The sequence below is a fragment of the Oryctolagus cuniculus genome, chromosome 11 (assembly GCF_964237555.1).
Source record: "Oryctolagus cuniculus chromosome 11, mOryCun1.1, whole genome shotgun sequence".
NCBI classification, from domain to species: Eukaryota; Metazoa; Chordata; class Mammalia; order Lagomorpha; family Leporidae; genus Oryctolagus; species Oryctolagus cuniculus.
The window spans coordinates 17,403,641-17,417,825 of record NC_091442.1 but is presented as its reverse complement, the minus strand read 5'-3'; the positions used below and the strand labels follow the sequence as shown (position 1 = coordinate 17,417,825).

At 44.0% G+C, this 14,185-nt stretch overlaps 1 protein-coding gene across 5 annotated transcripts in view; it reads right to left on the bottom strand.

Annotated features, from left to right (window-relative positions):
• Positions 1–14,185, bottom strand: part of CHD6 (chromodomain helicase DNA binding protein 6) — a 241,382-nt gene that overhangs the window by 149,251 nt on the left and 77,946 nt on the right. For 3 of the 5 annotated variants that reach the window (XM_008274447.4, XM_070051833.1, XM_070051831.1), the window contains exon 2: positions 7,594–7,650. In XM_008274447.4, the coding sequence (XP_008272669.3) occupies positions 7,594–7,620 (27 nt within the window). In that variant the 5' untranslated portion in view covers positions 7,621–7,650. Of the gene's footprint in view, positions 1–4,995; positions 5,110–7,593; positions 7,651–14,185 lie in introns of those variants that run through there. The other 2 variants (XM_070051832.1, XM_070051834.1) reach the window with 2 other exon arrangements.

Here is a 14,185-nt window from a genome sequence, read left to right as displayed (position 1 = left end):
AATCCTAGGCACACCCAGAATAGCATTTACCACACAAGACACAAATGCTCCCGTTTGAATGTGCTCCGAGACGTCCATCACGGATTGAGGCGCTATCACCAGGGTGATAAGGGCTGCAGTGTCAAGTTCAGCATATTGCTTTATTTCCCAAATCTTCATTCTCACCTATCATCAAGCAGCATCAACATTCAGCTGGTTGATTTTCAATCTGAAAATCAGAATCACTTAAAGTTTTGCCCTTTATTTTAACTACAAATGATGCTGTTCCGCATGATCGTCTGACTTAGCCACTGGATTCAGCACCAAATAACCTTCGGTCACTTGCAGAAAACAACACAATCAAAGCAGCAGGAGGCCTTCTTGTGACAGACTCCATTCAAAAGGATGTCACGGTGCCGGCGCTGTGGCATAGCGGGTAAAACTGCAGCCTGAAGCACCGGCATCCCATATGGGCGCCGGTTCTAGTCCCGGCTGCTCCACTTCCAGTCCGGCCCTCTGCTATGGCCTGGGAAAACAGCAGAAGATGGCCCAAGTCCTTGGGCCCCTGCACCCGTGTGGGAGACCCGGAAGAAGCTCCTGGCTCCTGGTTTGAGATCAGCACAGCTCCGGCCCTTGCAGCCATCTGGGGAGTGAACCAGTGGGTGGAAGACCTCTCTCTCTCTCTGCTTCTCCTTCTCTCTGTGTAACTCTGGCTTTCAAGTAAAATAAATAAATCTTTTTTTTTTTTTTAAAAAAAGGATGTCACATAGGTGTTGAAGGTAGCCCTAAAAAGGAAATTTCAAAGCTGTTTTCAACTACCACCCAAATAAAAGTGCAGTCTCCCATTATGATCGCTTTTAAGGGCAAAAAGTGGTTACAAATGCCTTTGGATGATGGCTCAGAAACAGCACCATCTGAGCAGCCTGTCTTCTAACAAGAGGCTTGGTGTGTGCTCCAGGGCACAGACACTTGGCCAGGTGGTGTGGTTTCCCTCCAGTGTGCTGCTTCTCCAATCTGTGCTCACATTTCCTGACCTGCTGTGGGAGTGATGGAGACTGCAAAATTCAGCTGCCCATCTTGCCTTTGGTTTCTTCTAGTTCCTTTCCCTAGTCTGATGCTCCCAAACAACACTGAGAATGTCAGAGAAAAAGATGAAAGAGAAAGATTCCTTGGGATTTTTATCACAAATGAAGTCTAGCCACATAAATAAGCCTAAATCCAGAGGGAATCGGTGACTCTGACAGGACTCATTACACTACAAAAGGAAAGCATAAAAAAAGAGAATTCAGTTTGACTTCGTCATTGCTGATGCGCTGCTGAAGAGGGACTAGGGGAAGGAGGATACGTAGATAAAAAAATGAACTTAAAATCAAATGTAAGAGCCGGTGCCGCAGCTCACTAGGCTAATCCTCCGCCTGCGGCGCCGGCATCCTGGGTTCTAGTCCCGGTTGGGGCGCTGGATTCTGTCCCGGTTGTTCCTCTTCCAGTCCAGCTCTCTGCTGTGGCCTGCTAAGGCAGTGGAGGATGGCCCAAGTGCTTGGGTCCTACACACGCATGGGAGACCAGGAAGAAGCAACTGGCTCCTGGCTTTGGATCAGCGCAGTGTTCCGGCCGTAGTGGTCATTGGGGGGTGAACCAACGGAAGAAAGACCTTTCTCTCTCTCTTTCTTTCTCACTGTCTAACTCTGTCTGTCAAAAAAAAAAAAAAAATCAAATGTAACAAAATAGTGAAGATGGTAAATTTTACATCATGTGCTTTTTACCACTTTTTAAATTGTCTTTAAATGAAACAGAATGAAGAAGAAACGCAGCAGCAGGGTGACGGGCATCCAACGAAAGCTCAGATCCTGTGACATCACAACCATCCTCAGGACGTTACTGAATTCTGTGGCAGGTACATTTGCCCTCAGGAACAAGCTTTTGCTTAGCGTGCAAGGGTGGATCAGGCTTGTTTATTGAAGAGGTTTTCAACAATGACACACTTAAAACATCTGGATCCACCAAGACGGCTCTCTGTAGGTCACACTTTCTTCAACAACACGCCAAGGTCTTTCCTGAAAGAGAAGACTCCCCAGAGAGGCTGGGTGTGGGTGGTAGTCAGGAAGCATTTGATCAGCGGGCAATAGTAACAGCAGCAGCTAACACTTACTGAAAACAGACCACATGCAGATACTAGGAATTATGGCAGATAGGTTTCATGATCTCTCTTTACAGCAAGGTCAGTATAAAGGTGCCCATTTTGTACACAGAAAAGGGGAAGATTCATGCTGTTACGCGATGTGCCCAAGGCCACGGCAGATAGTGAGCCACAGAGCTTGGGTTTGAAATCTCTGGCTGGCCACAAGCTAATGCTCATTCTATGACTTCTCAGAGAACCGTAATGACTGCTAGGTCACCAGACCAGCAATGACAAGACTTGGTTTAAAATGCTGAACGTGATGGAGTACACATGACTAAGGGAAAAAGTCAGGCAGTTTTTTATGAAACTAAACATACACCCAGCTGACGCCCAGCACTTCCACTCCCAGGAATCACAGACAATGGTCTAGTAGAACCCCTCATCAGACAGACAAGATATAAAGCCACTTTCTCAGATTATATCCCTAGAGAGTGGCAGAGCTGGGACATCCTAGAAGGAGAAGGGAAACCCAGGAAATGCTGCATAATTTCTCCAATGTTGAAAAGCAGAAAGTATCCCAAAAGGCAGAAATTAGTAATAAAATATTTTAAAGAATTTATTTTTAGGCCGGTGCCATGGCTCACTAGGCTAATCCTCCACCTTGCGGCGCCGGCACACCGGGTTCTAGTCCCGGTCAGGGCACCGGATTCTGTCCCAGCTGCCCCTCTTCCAGGCCAGCTCTCTGCTGTGGCCCGGGAGTGCAGTGGAGGATGGCCCAAGTGCTTGGGCCCTGCACCCCATGGGAGACCAGGAGAAGCACCTGGCTCCTGCCATCGGATTAGCCCGGTGCGCCGGCCGCAGCGCGCTGGCCACGGCGGCCATTGGAGGGTGAACCAACGGCAAAGGAAGACCTTTCACTCTGTCTCTCTCTCTCTCACTGTCCACTCTGCCTGTCAAAAAAATAAAATAAAATAAAATAAAATAAAATAAAATAAAATAAAATAAAATAAAATAAAATAAAAAGAATTTATTTTTTTAAAGATTTTTAAAATTTATTTAAGAGGTAGAGTTACAGACAGTGAGAGGGAGAGGCAGACAGAAAGATCTTCCATCAGCTGGTTCACTTCCCAAATGGCCGCAGTGGCCGGAGCTAGGCCAATCCAAAGCCAGGACCCAGGAGCTTCTTCTGGGTCTCCCATGCATGTGCAGGGGTCAAAACACTTGGACGATCTTCCACTGTTTTCCCAGGCCATAGTAGAGAGCTGGATAGGAACAGGAGCAGCCGGGACTAGAAGCAGCACCCACATGGGATGCCAGCGCTGCAGGCCACTGATTAACCTATAGCACCACAGTGCTGGCCACATGAACTAATTTCAAAACCCAATAATTTAACATAAATTTTTTTCTTTAATTTTTAAAGCACCTTTTTGAGATCTTGGGAAAGATATTTGCTAAGGATTAAAAAAATTAAGACAGGGCCAGCACTGTGACACATTGGATTGATGCACTGGCCTGAAGCGCTGGCATCTCACATGGGCGCCGTTTTGAGATCCAGCTGCTCCACTTCCAATCCAGCTCTCTGCTGTGGCCTGAGAAAGCAATGGAAGATGGCCCAAGTCCTTGGGCCCCTGCACCCACGTGGGAGACCTGGAAGAAGCTCCTGGCTCCTGGCTTTGGATCGGCGCAGCTCTGGCCATTGCGGCCAATTGGGGAGTGAACCAGCGGATGGAAGATCTCTCTCTCTCTTGCGCTCGTGCTCGCGTTCGCGTTCCCACTCTCCTCTCTCTGGGTAACTCTGACTTTTGAATAAATAAGTAAATCTTTTAAAAAAAAAATTAAGAAAAGATGGGCTAGCATTATGGCATATTGGGTTAAGCCACAGCCTGTCACACCAGCATCCCATACCAGAGGACCAGTTCAAATTTCAAAGGCTCTACTTTGATCCAGCTCCCAGCCAATGCATCTGGGAAGGCAGCAGAAGATGGCCCAGGTACTTGGGCCGCTGCCACCCAAACGGAAGACTCAGACAGTTTTAGGCTACTGGCTTCAGACTGGATCAGCCCTGGCTGTTGTGGCCATTGGAGAGTAAACCAGCAGATGGAAGACTTCTCTATCTCTGTCTCTCCCTCTCCCTCTAACTCCATCTTTCAAATGAATAAATAAATATTTTAGAAACCAAAAAGTTTTCCAATGAATACCAAACTCAAGGTTTGCCTAGTAAACCCTTGGGATCAGGTGTAGAATGAGGTTGGAAAGTCTCAGAAATGAATCATTTACTCATTTAAAATGTCACCTTTGCTATTCTTCCTCCTTCATTATTCTGAATTGTGAATCTCAATTTAGCAATCCAAATTGGTTATCAACCTCTTCCTAGTGGTCTGAGTTCTCACCTCCCCCCAGCTTTGGACCGCTGGGACTGATTCTTTTGGGAACCGGGCAGTCAGCTAAATCCACCATGCTTCTTTATCCTGGTTTACCTTTGGTCATCACTGAGAACTGAGCACCCACTCCAGGCCTTTCCTTTCTCGGTTACCACCAAAGTACTTCATCCTCTGAAACCAATCCATACATTACTCGCTTCCCTCCTGGCTTTCCTCCTGAGTTCTCTGTAGTACCCCTCCTGAAAACTGGCTCTCCCCAGAAGGTACCACCTCACTGAAAACACTCAAAGATGTTGGTGGGACTGATACTCCCTAACCCCACACCCTTCAATTCCAGAACTTCACTATTCTACCCACAGTGTAAAACCCTGGCTCTTCGGAATATATGCCATCCCCTACTTTTAACTAATTGCTTATACCCACACTATAAATTTCTTAAGAAAATTTTTTTTCTGAATCTGGGCTCCAGGGGAACTCAAATATTTCTTGGAGTGAATAAATGCCAAAATACTCAACAAATATGCTGATTTAAAGCCAGGATCCAGGAGCTTCTTCCGGGTCTCCCATGTGGGTGCAGGGGCTCAAGGACTTGGGCCATCTTCCACTGCTTTCCCAGGCCATTGCAGAGAGCTGGATTGGAAAAGGAACAGCTGGGACTTGAACCAGCACCCATATAGGATGCTGGCACTGCAGGCCAGGACTTTAACCTGCTGTGCCACAGATCTGGGCCCTCAGCGATTTATTTTAAAATGTTTTATTAAAGTCTATTTTTCTTGTAGCAGGTCTTTAGGCCATACAAAGTCAACCTTTATATCTTGTGTTCTTGAAATATGACTCAGTTTTGTTCTTTCTGGTTAATAAGAAGCATGATTATTTATTATGAGTTTTGATTAATTTTTAAAATCTGTCATCTCAGCTTAATTTACCTTGATAACACTGAGTAAGAAAAGTTCAAGATCAGAATGATTCACATATCATTTTTTGCTAGTGAAGATACAAAAATGAATTAATAGGAATGAGGGTTTTTAAAGAATGTTTTATTTGCTGCTGCTTCTAACACCTTAGAATCAGAGAAAAGACAAAGTTTGATGGCTATTTTTATTGTTATGCTGAAAGATCTCCTTGCCCCCACACGCTGACGGCCAAGTACTTAACAAATCACCTCCTTTAGTCCTCATCTACAGCGCGAGGCATGTATGACTGCTGCCATGTAAGTGATAGAGAAACGAGACCCAACTTGTCCAGCGTTACTTGACTAAGTGATAGTTTCAATCCTGTTCTAATGAAGTCAGAGATCAAGTTTATTCCACTAACAGATGCTCTTTTCTCTGGGCACTGAACTCTCATACAAGTTCATTCCTGGAGTCTGTAGATTGCTTTGGCTCAAACGTAATTTCTATTTTCATGCCCTGCAATGTCTTGCAATTCAGTCATCAGTCCAAATTTGTAAGAGGAACAGGATCAACTCCTACTGAAAGTGGCTCTATTTATTTAACCTGCTTCTCTACCATATCTAATATTAACTATTAAATAAAAATCCCATTCTGTTCATCAACACTACTATGAGGTCTAAATGAAAACCTGTTTGATTTAGGTTACATGACAGCTGGCTGTTATTAGATATTAAAGTGACTTTGTAAAATCTCTAAAGAAAGAAACTAGAATCCATTTGAAGGTAACTCCTATAAAATATTTACATTTAAATAAAAGCGTACCTTGAAAATGTTTTAAAAATTAACCAAGTAGACCGTTGTAAGAAATATAAACCTGCCCACATATCACAAATGACAAAAATCCTGAGGGTTTGAGGTTCTCTTCAGTACTGCCTTCTTTTAACAGTGGCATAATATTCCAGCAGGTAGATGTGTTAAGATTTAAATCGTGCCTATTCTGATGGCTCTGAAGGTTCTTTATCATTTTTGCTACCATAAATGAGGTAGAAATGCAAGCCTTCGGGCACCTCTTTACATACCAAGGATAAACTCTTAGCAGCTGACAATTCTATACAGCTAGGACAGACAAAACCAGTGTATAGAAGTATTTAGTAACTGCTCTTCCCATTATGAACTAGCAACATACCAGTCAATTACTTCCCCAAACAGATCTGCGCTCTGGGCAGAGAACAGAGGTCAGTATTTGTAACCGCATCTGACTAGGACTGCCCCAGAGAGAGGGGGCAGATCTCCCATCTGTCCCCACTGAGCCGCACTAACTGGGGTCTCAGGGTTCCCTTGAATAGAAGACCACTTGGGGTAGTATACATCATATGGCTCTCCTCTCCTGCATTTCAAGAAACCAAAGGCCAGGCACCAGCACTATACAACAGTGGGTTAAGCTGCTGCTTGGGATGCCAACGTCCCATATTGGAGTCCTGCCTGCTTTGCTTCCTGTCCAGCTTCCTGCTAACGCACATGGAAAATTTGCAGATGATGACCCAAGTACTTGGGTTCCTGCCATCCACACAGGAGACTGGGATGGAGTTCCTGGTTCCCAGTTTTGGCCTGGCCTAGTTCTGGCTGTTGTAGGCATTTGGGGAGTGAACCAGAAGATGGAATGTATCTCTGTCTCTCTCTCAGACAGATAAATATGTAAAGGGATAGATATAGATAAATAAGTAAGTGTATGTTTAAAAAAATAAAGAAAGCAAATGCCAAACAGTCAGTGCTCACATCCTTCTAATTAGTTCCTATTCCTTCCTGGGGCAACTGCCAATGGACCATCATAAATGAGAATGTTATAAATAAGGCTTTAGTGTAACCAAAAATATGATAAGTAAATAAACTATAAAAAATTGGTTGCATCTCTTTTAGAGAAACTTGGAAAGCTGTTCCAGGGAAGAAACCATTTCTTTTCTACATTGCTAATTGTGAATAATATTCTGATTTAGTTTTTATTGCATTACTCCCATATGGAGAGAACTTAGCCAAAGGAAAAATTTGTACACTGAGTGGTTTCAGAATAGAGCCCTTGGCTACCATATGAGCAATGGGAAACAGAGACAACAGGGGAACGACCAGGGCTGAGGATGAACCAACACTGCCAGTGTCTCATTTTGTGAAAAGAGCACCCCCAGCACACTGGATGCGTTCATTTAAAACATGTGTGATCACTTACCTGCTTCTCTTTCTTTTGTATTTTCATTTTCAAATATTGGAGGAAGATATTTTTTATCTGTAAAACATAAAAACAGCAAAGATTACAAGCCCCAAATAAAACATTTTAGATTATTTCCAGATTAACTGTAACACATGAAGAAAACATGAAACAGGATTACTGCCACACAACATCTATGTCCCATCAATTCCCACAGTCCTAAGTGTAGCCCTAACTATTTCTAATTCTACTTACCCTAGACTCTAATTTGTTGGAATGGAATAAAAGCCATACTCTCTCTGTAGATCGAGTTAAGTTACAAAAGATGCTGGCATATGTAAGTTAGAAAGGTGGGGTAGGCAATAAGGGAAGAACTCATGCCTTTCAGAAGAAAACCAATAAATAATATCTACAATGGAGACATCAAGAAATATAGATAATCAAAAAAGAGAGAGAGAGAGAGAGAGAGCGAGAGAGAGCGGGGCCGGGTTCTAGTCCCGGTTGCTCCTCTTCCAGGCCAGCTGTCTGCTGTGGCCTGGGAGGGCAGTGGAGGATGGCCCAAGTGCTTGGGCCCTGCATCTGCATGGGAGACCAGGAAGAAGCACCTGGCTCCTGGCTTTGGATCGGTGTGGGGTCGGCGTAGCGGCCATTTGGGGAGTGAACCAACGGAAAGAAGACCTTTTTCTCTGTCTCTCTCTGTCTGTAAGTCTACCTGTCAAATTAAAAAAAAGAGAGAGAGAGAGCAAACAGAATTCAAAGTAATCTTCTCAAAGAGACAGGTCTGCATATAAAGTTGCTCCCATTACTATAGCATTTCATCATAAGCTCTCCCAGACTTGGATGTTTTAAACCACATGCATGTATTACTTGACAAAACAAATTCCACTGCAGTATTTCATATAATTTTTTTAAATGACTGATTTTATCTTACTGGGGATTTAATCCTCCTTCCCATTCCAATGGTACTGCCCTCATAACAGAGCTTTTTCTCATAAATGACCCATGAACACCACAAAATGTTCAGCAACTGGGCTCAGAGGTAGAGAAGTGCACTGAGGCACCCTGGGAAGTACGTAGGAAACTCAATGTGGGGCTGCCTGTATCATTAACCAGTACCACTTCAGGTGTGAAGCCAGCCCTTTCCTCATACAAGCAACGAGGGATCACAGGACCTTGGCTCTGGTCCTGGCCCAGATACTGCCTCACATTTGTTCACTTCCATTTCCTGAACCCTCCTCACAGCCGTAGAATACCACTGTATTCTGTATTCTTCCTAAGCCATCCTGGGGCACCCAATTATCCTTATGCTTCATAATTATTTCTCATATCCAAACGAATGTGATGTGTACACATTATGTAGAGCATTAAGACTAATGTGAGGTATTTGAGGTGGTAGATATATTAACTAGTTTAATTATTCCACACTGTATTAACAAATCATAACATACTTTGTACCACATAAATATATATAATTTGTCAATTTGTAAAAACAACAATTAAAATTTGAGATGGCCCCAATTCCACATGAGTTCATGGTCATGTCTGCTGCAAATAGAAAACTGAAAGATTTGTGATTACAATCATCTCTGGGACTACAATTATGGCCTATCACTTTAATGTCTTTAAATCTAGGTTTTTTTCCCTCTAAGAATTAGAGGCATTTTCTATTGTAATGCCAAGGATTCTCCCCCTGAGACATTTTTACCAGGTATTGTTATCTGCAAAGAGCACAGTGGCCAAGGAGGTAGTAAAACAAGCTGGAAAGCCCTCAAGGTCAGGTGCTACAGCAGAGCAGAGCAGACTTGGGTAAGTCAGGAAAGCAAAAGTCCAGCTAGTAAATGATGCATTAAGAATCCCTGCAAGGATTAGTATTTGATGGAACAATTATTCACCTCAAGGAAGTCAGAAATTCCAGAGAAACAGTAAGTGCTTTGAATAAGAATGATTAAAATTCAAAATAATATTCTCTTTAAGCTTCATTATAGACAAGTCAGTCCTAGGTAATTAACAGACCCCAAAAAACCAACATTCTCAACTATCATAAACTGCCACAAATCCTGAAACAGATGGAAGTCTGGGGGAAAAGAGCCAGCTAATCACAAAAGGTTTTATCAATAATAAGATGTATGTGCTCAAATAAAATTCTGCCCAACAAAGTGAAACCACTGAAAAAATGCAGGGGCAAGCATTTGTCCTGGGGTTAAGATGCCGCTTGGAATGCCAACAGCATATATTGGAGTGCCTGGGTATGAGTAGTATCTTGGCTCCTGATTCTAGTTTCTGGCTAATGTATACCATGGTACGCAGCAGGTAATGGCTCAAGTACTTGGGTCCCTGCCACCCACATGGGAAACCTGGCTCCTGTGGGCATTTAAGGATTGAACCAGCAGATGAGAATTCTTTGTCTCTCAAGTAAATAAAATAAAATTAATAAATACAGAAAAATTCTGAATATAAATTATTTTTAATAAGTAAAGAACCGATACAGGGGCCAGCGCTGTGGCGCAGTGGGTTATTGCCCTGGCCTGGAGCACTGGCATCCCATATGGCCACCGGTTCTAGTCCCGGCTGCTCCACTTCTGATCCAGCTTTCTGCTATGGCCTGGGAAAGCAGTAGAAGATAGCCCAAGTCCCTGGGCCTCTGCACCCATGTGGGAGACCTGGAAGAAGCTCCTGGCTTCGGATCGGCACAGCTCCAGACATTGTGGCCAATTGGGGAGTGAACCATGGTATGGAAGACCTTTCTCTTTCTCTCTCTCTCTGAACCACTGGATGGAAGACCTCTCTCTCTCTCTCTCTCTCTGCCTCTCTTCTCTTGGTGTAACTCTGACTTTCAAATACATAAATAAATCTTTTTTTAAAAAAAAAAAGAACCGATACAAACATAATGCAATAGACACAAAAAGCCAGAATTTCCAATTTAGTGTCACAAACTAGCCTGCAGATAATCAGAGCCCTAACATGCCAGGAATGTAGAGAAACAGGTCTTTTTTTTTTTGACAGGCAGAGTGGACAATGAGAGAGAGACAGAGAGAAAGGTCTTCCTTTGCTGTTGGTTCACCCTCCAATGGCCACCGTGGCCGGCGCACCGCGCTGATCCAATGGCAGGAGCCAGGTACTTATCCTGGTCTCCCATGGGGTGCAGGGCCCAAGTACTTGGGCCATTCTCCACTGCACTCCCTGGCCACAGCAGAGAGCTGGCGTGGAAGAGGGGCAACCAGGACAGAATCCGGCGCCCTGACCGGGACTAGAACCCGGTGTGCCAGCGCCACAAGGCGGAGGATTAGCCTAGTGAGCCGCGGAGCCGGCCAAGAAACAGGTCCTTTTTACTGCAGATGGCACTTCCAGTGGTTTCAAGCTTTCTGAAGATCACCCAGGCAATGTAACATTAAATCTATAAACTGTTACAATCCATTTAAATGGCAATTCCACATTAAGAAATATCTGCACAGCCTAAATAAATGGCTAGTAGGAAAGAAACAGGAGCCTTAAAGGAAGCTCAGGGTGAAATGTGGAAATGCCCATCACAGCAGAGGCTTGGACACTGGGGTGGACCCACTGCTAGTGGAGCCTCTGCCATCACTGGCTCAGGGCAGAGAAGGCAGATGAATGCAGGCCCCAGAGAAGAGGCTGAAGCAAGCAAAACTTGAATTTGAACGCGTGGAGGAAAAGAGGTAGTAAGAGATTGTAAGTCAAATCTTTTCCTGCCAACTTCTTTCTATCCTCTGACACATGAGGGGTCTTCAAAAAGTTTGTGGAAACATACATTACCTTTTAGCTCCATTTTCTATGAATCTTTTGATGCCCTGTTATGTGTGTGTGTGTGTGTGAAAGAGAGACAAACCCAAGTGAAAGTAATATAACTGTATGAATAACTGCTCCAGTTAACTTAAATCAATCCACAGCAAACCTCATGTTATTGTCAAGTAATTTCTAGCATCCCTGTGGATCACCACACACCAGCATGCTGCCACCCTGCAGACAACAGATGTCATAAACACCAAGAGGTGCTCAATAAGCATTTATTGACTTTTCTCCGAATAGCACCCCATAATTTACAAACACTCTCTTAAATTACCTCTACTTTTTAAACTTTTATGGCACACTTTTTTTAAAAAAAAAAAATACAAACTATGTACTCTTTTTACAAGACTAAATTCTAAGTCCCAGGAATAGATGCATGGAGACACCCTAGTGCTGTACTTTTGCAAACACTAGAAATGGTTTTCTGGCCTCAGTTGCAGCACTGCCATCATTCAAAGTTGTGATTAGATCTTTTTGGCTCAAAAAGGAACAAATCAAATGGTAATTTCAGGGCCCTAACATTTAATTGGAAACATAATACACACAAATCTGAAAACCGAACTGTGTGGGCAAAGCAGGAAATTTGTCTACAGTGGAAAAATCACGTGTACAACTTCTGAATCCCAGGAAAACTGGCAGGAGTCCTGCTCTCCCCACTGTATTTCAATGCTTATGCATGAACACAGTATTTAGTTACCTTCACAAGAAGATAAGCTGCTAATAATGCAAAAGGCAAACTCTCTAGCAATGTCTCTAATAAGAAAAAGGGTGCGAGATTGTAATAAGGATATTTTTGAAGGTTTTTAATAACTACTCTATTTCAAACATTCTGCAACAGTGCCTGTGTCATTTCCAAGTTTCTAACTGCTGTGTTATGGACACTTAAAAATATCAATGGGGCCAGTGCTATGGTGCAGCGGGTTAAAGCTCTGGCCTGAAGCACCCGCATCTCATATGGGCGCCGGTTCTAGTCCTGGCTGCTTCTCTTCCGATCCAGCTCTCTGCTATGGCCTGGCATAGCAGTAGAAGATGGCCCAAATCCTTGGGCCCCTGCACTCAGGTGGGAGACCCAGAAGAAACTCCTGGCTCTTGGCTTTGGATCAGCACAGCTCCGGCCATTGTGGCCAATTGAGTAGTGAACCAGCGGATGGAAGACGAGCTCTCTCTGTCGCTGCTTCTCTCTGCAGCCTGTCTTTCAAATAAATAAAATAAATCTTAAAAAAAAAAAAAAATCAAAAACATCAGGTTCACACCACTCAACCTTTCATTCACTGAAGTCATCTGAATCCACTAAACCCAGGGAACTGCCAGTCCCTGCTCAATCCAACGGTCTAATTCATTTCAGGACTGGGTTTCTGCAAATACAGACAAGGGCTCACACAGCAAGCCATGGTCCTTTATGTTCTCCTAAGAGACAACAAGGATGGAGACCCCTATTGTAAATAGGTTCCCATCTCCAACAATTCCATCAGACACCTTTGGACAAAGAGCACAGGGAAAGCAACCTTAAAAATCACATTACCTCAAATTTTCCACAATAAACAAGTATTTTTATAGTGTGTATGTGTGTGTGTGTATGTGTGTATACATATATATATATATATGCCTAACCTCAATCTTGAGGTTTGTTCCTAAGACCACTGTAACAACAGCAGGCATAAATATGGCTACCCCATTTTGTTATAGGGTTGGATTTTAGAAGGGAATAGGACATGGAATAACTCAATTGGGAGAATGCAGGGATGTCTTGGGGCATACCAGCCACCTTGTTAAATCCCTACAACTAACTCTTAGCAAGAGTCTTCTTTAAAAAAAAAAAAATATTTGTAAGGCAGAATTACAGAGAAAGAGGGGGAAAATTATGTGTGTGTGTGTGTGTGTGAGAGAGAGAGAGAGAGAGAGAGAGAGAGAGAATAAGACTCCATCTTCCATCTACTGTTCACTCCCCAGATGCCTGCAAAAGCCAGAGCTCTGGCCCAGGCTGAACCAAAGAGCCAGGAACTCCACCCCAGTCTCCCATGTGAATGGCAGGAACCAAAGTTCTTAAGCCATTGTCTACTGCCTTCCCAGGCACATTACGAGGAAGTTGGATCGGAGTGGAGCAGCTGGGACTTGAACCAGCAACTCTGATGTGAGTTGCAGGTATCCCAAGTGATGGTTTAACCCATTGTTCAATAATACTCCATCAAGACTCTTCTTGATAGCTATTCTTGATCACAAAGAGGGTCCTGTGGGTGAGAAATCTCTCAGTTCCCACTTCCCTGCCTACTACTTTCTATGACGCAAACTGTGTCTCTGGCTAGGCTTAAAGCAGTCTACAGAAGTGGGTTTTTTTTAACTTTTATTTAATAAATATAAATTTCCAAAATACAGCTTTTGGATTACAGCGCATCGCCCCCCCCCCCAAATAACCTCCCTTCCACCCACAACCCTCCCATCACCCGCTCCCTCTCCCATCCCATTCACGTCAAGATTCATTTTCTTTTTCTTTTTCTTTTTGACAGGCAGAGTGGACAGTGAGAGAGAGAGACAGAGAGACAAAGAGAAAGGTCTTCCTTTACTGTTGGTTCACCCTCCAATGGCCGCTGTGGCCAGCACGCTGCGGCTGGCGCACTGCGCTGATCAGAGGCCGGGAACCAGGTGCTTCTCCTGGTCTCCCATGCGGGTGCAGGGCCCAAGCACTTGGGCCATCCTCCACTGCCTTCCCAGGCCACAGCAGAGAGCTGGCCTAGAAGAGGGGCAACTGGGACAGAATCCGGCGCCCCGACCAGGACTAGAACTGGACTAGAACCCGGTGTGCCAGCGCCGC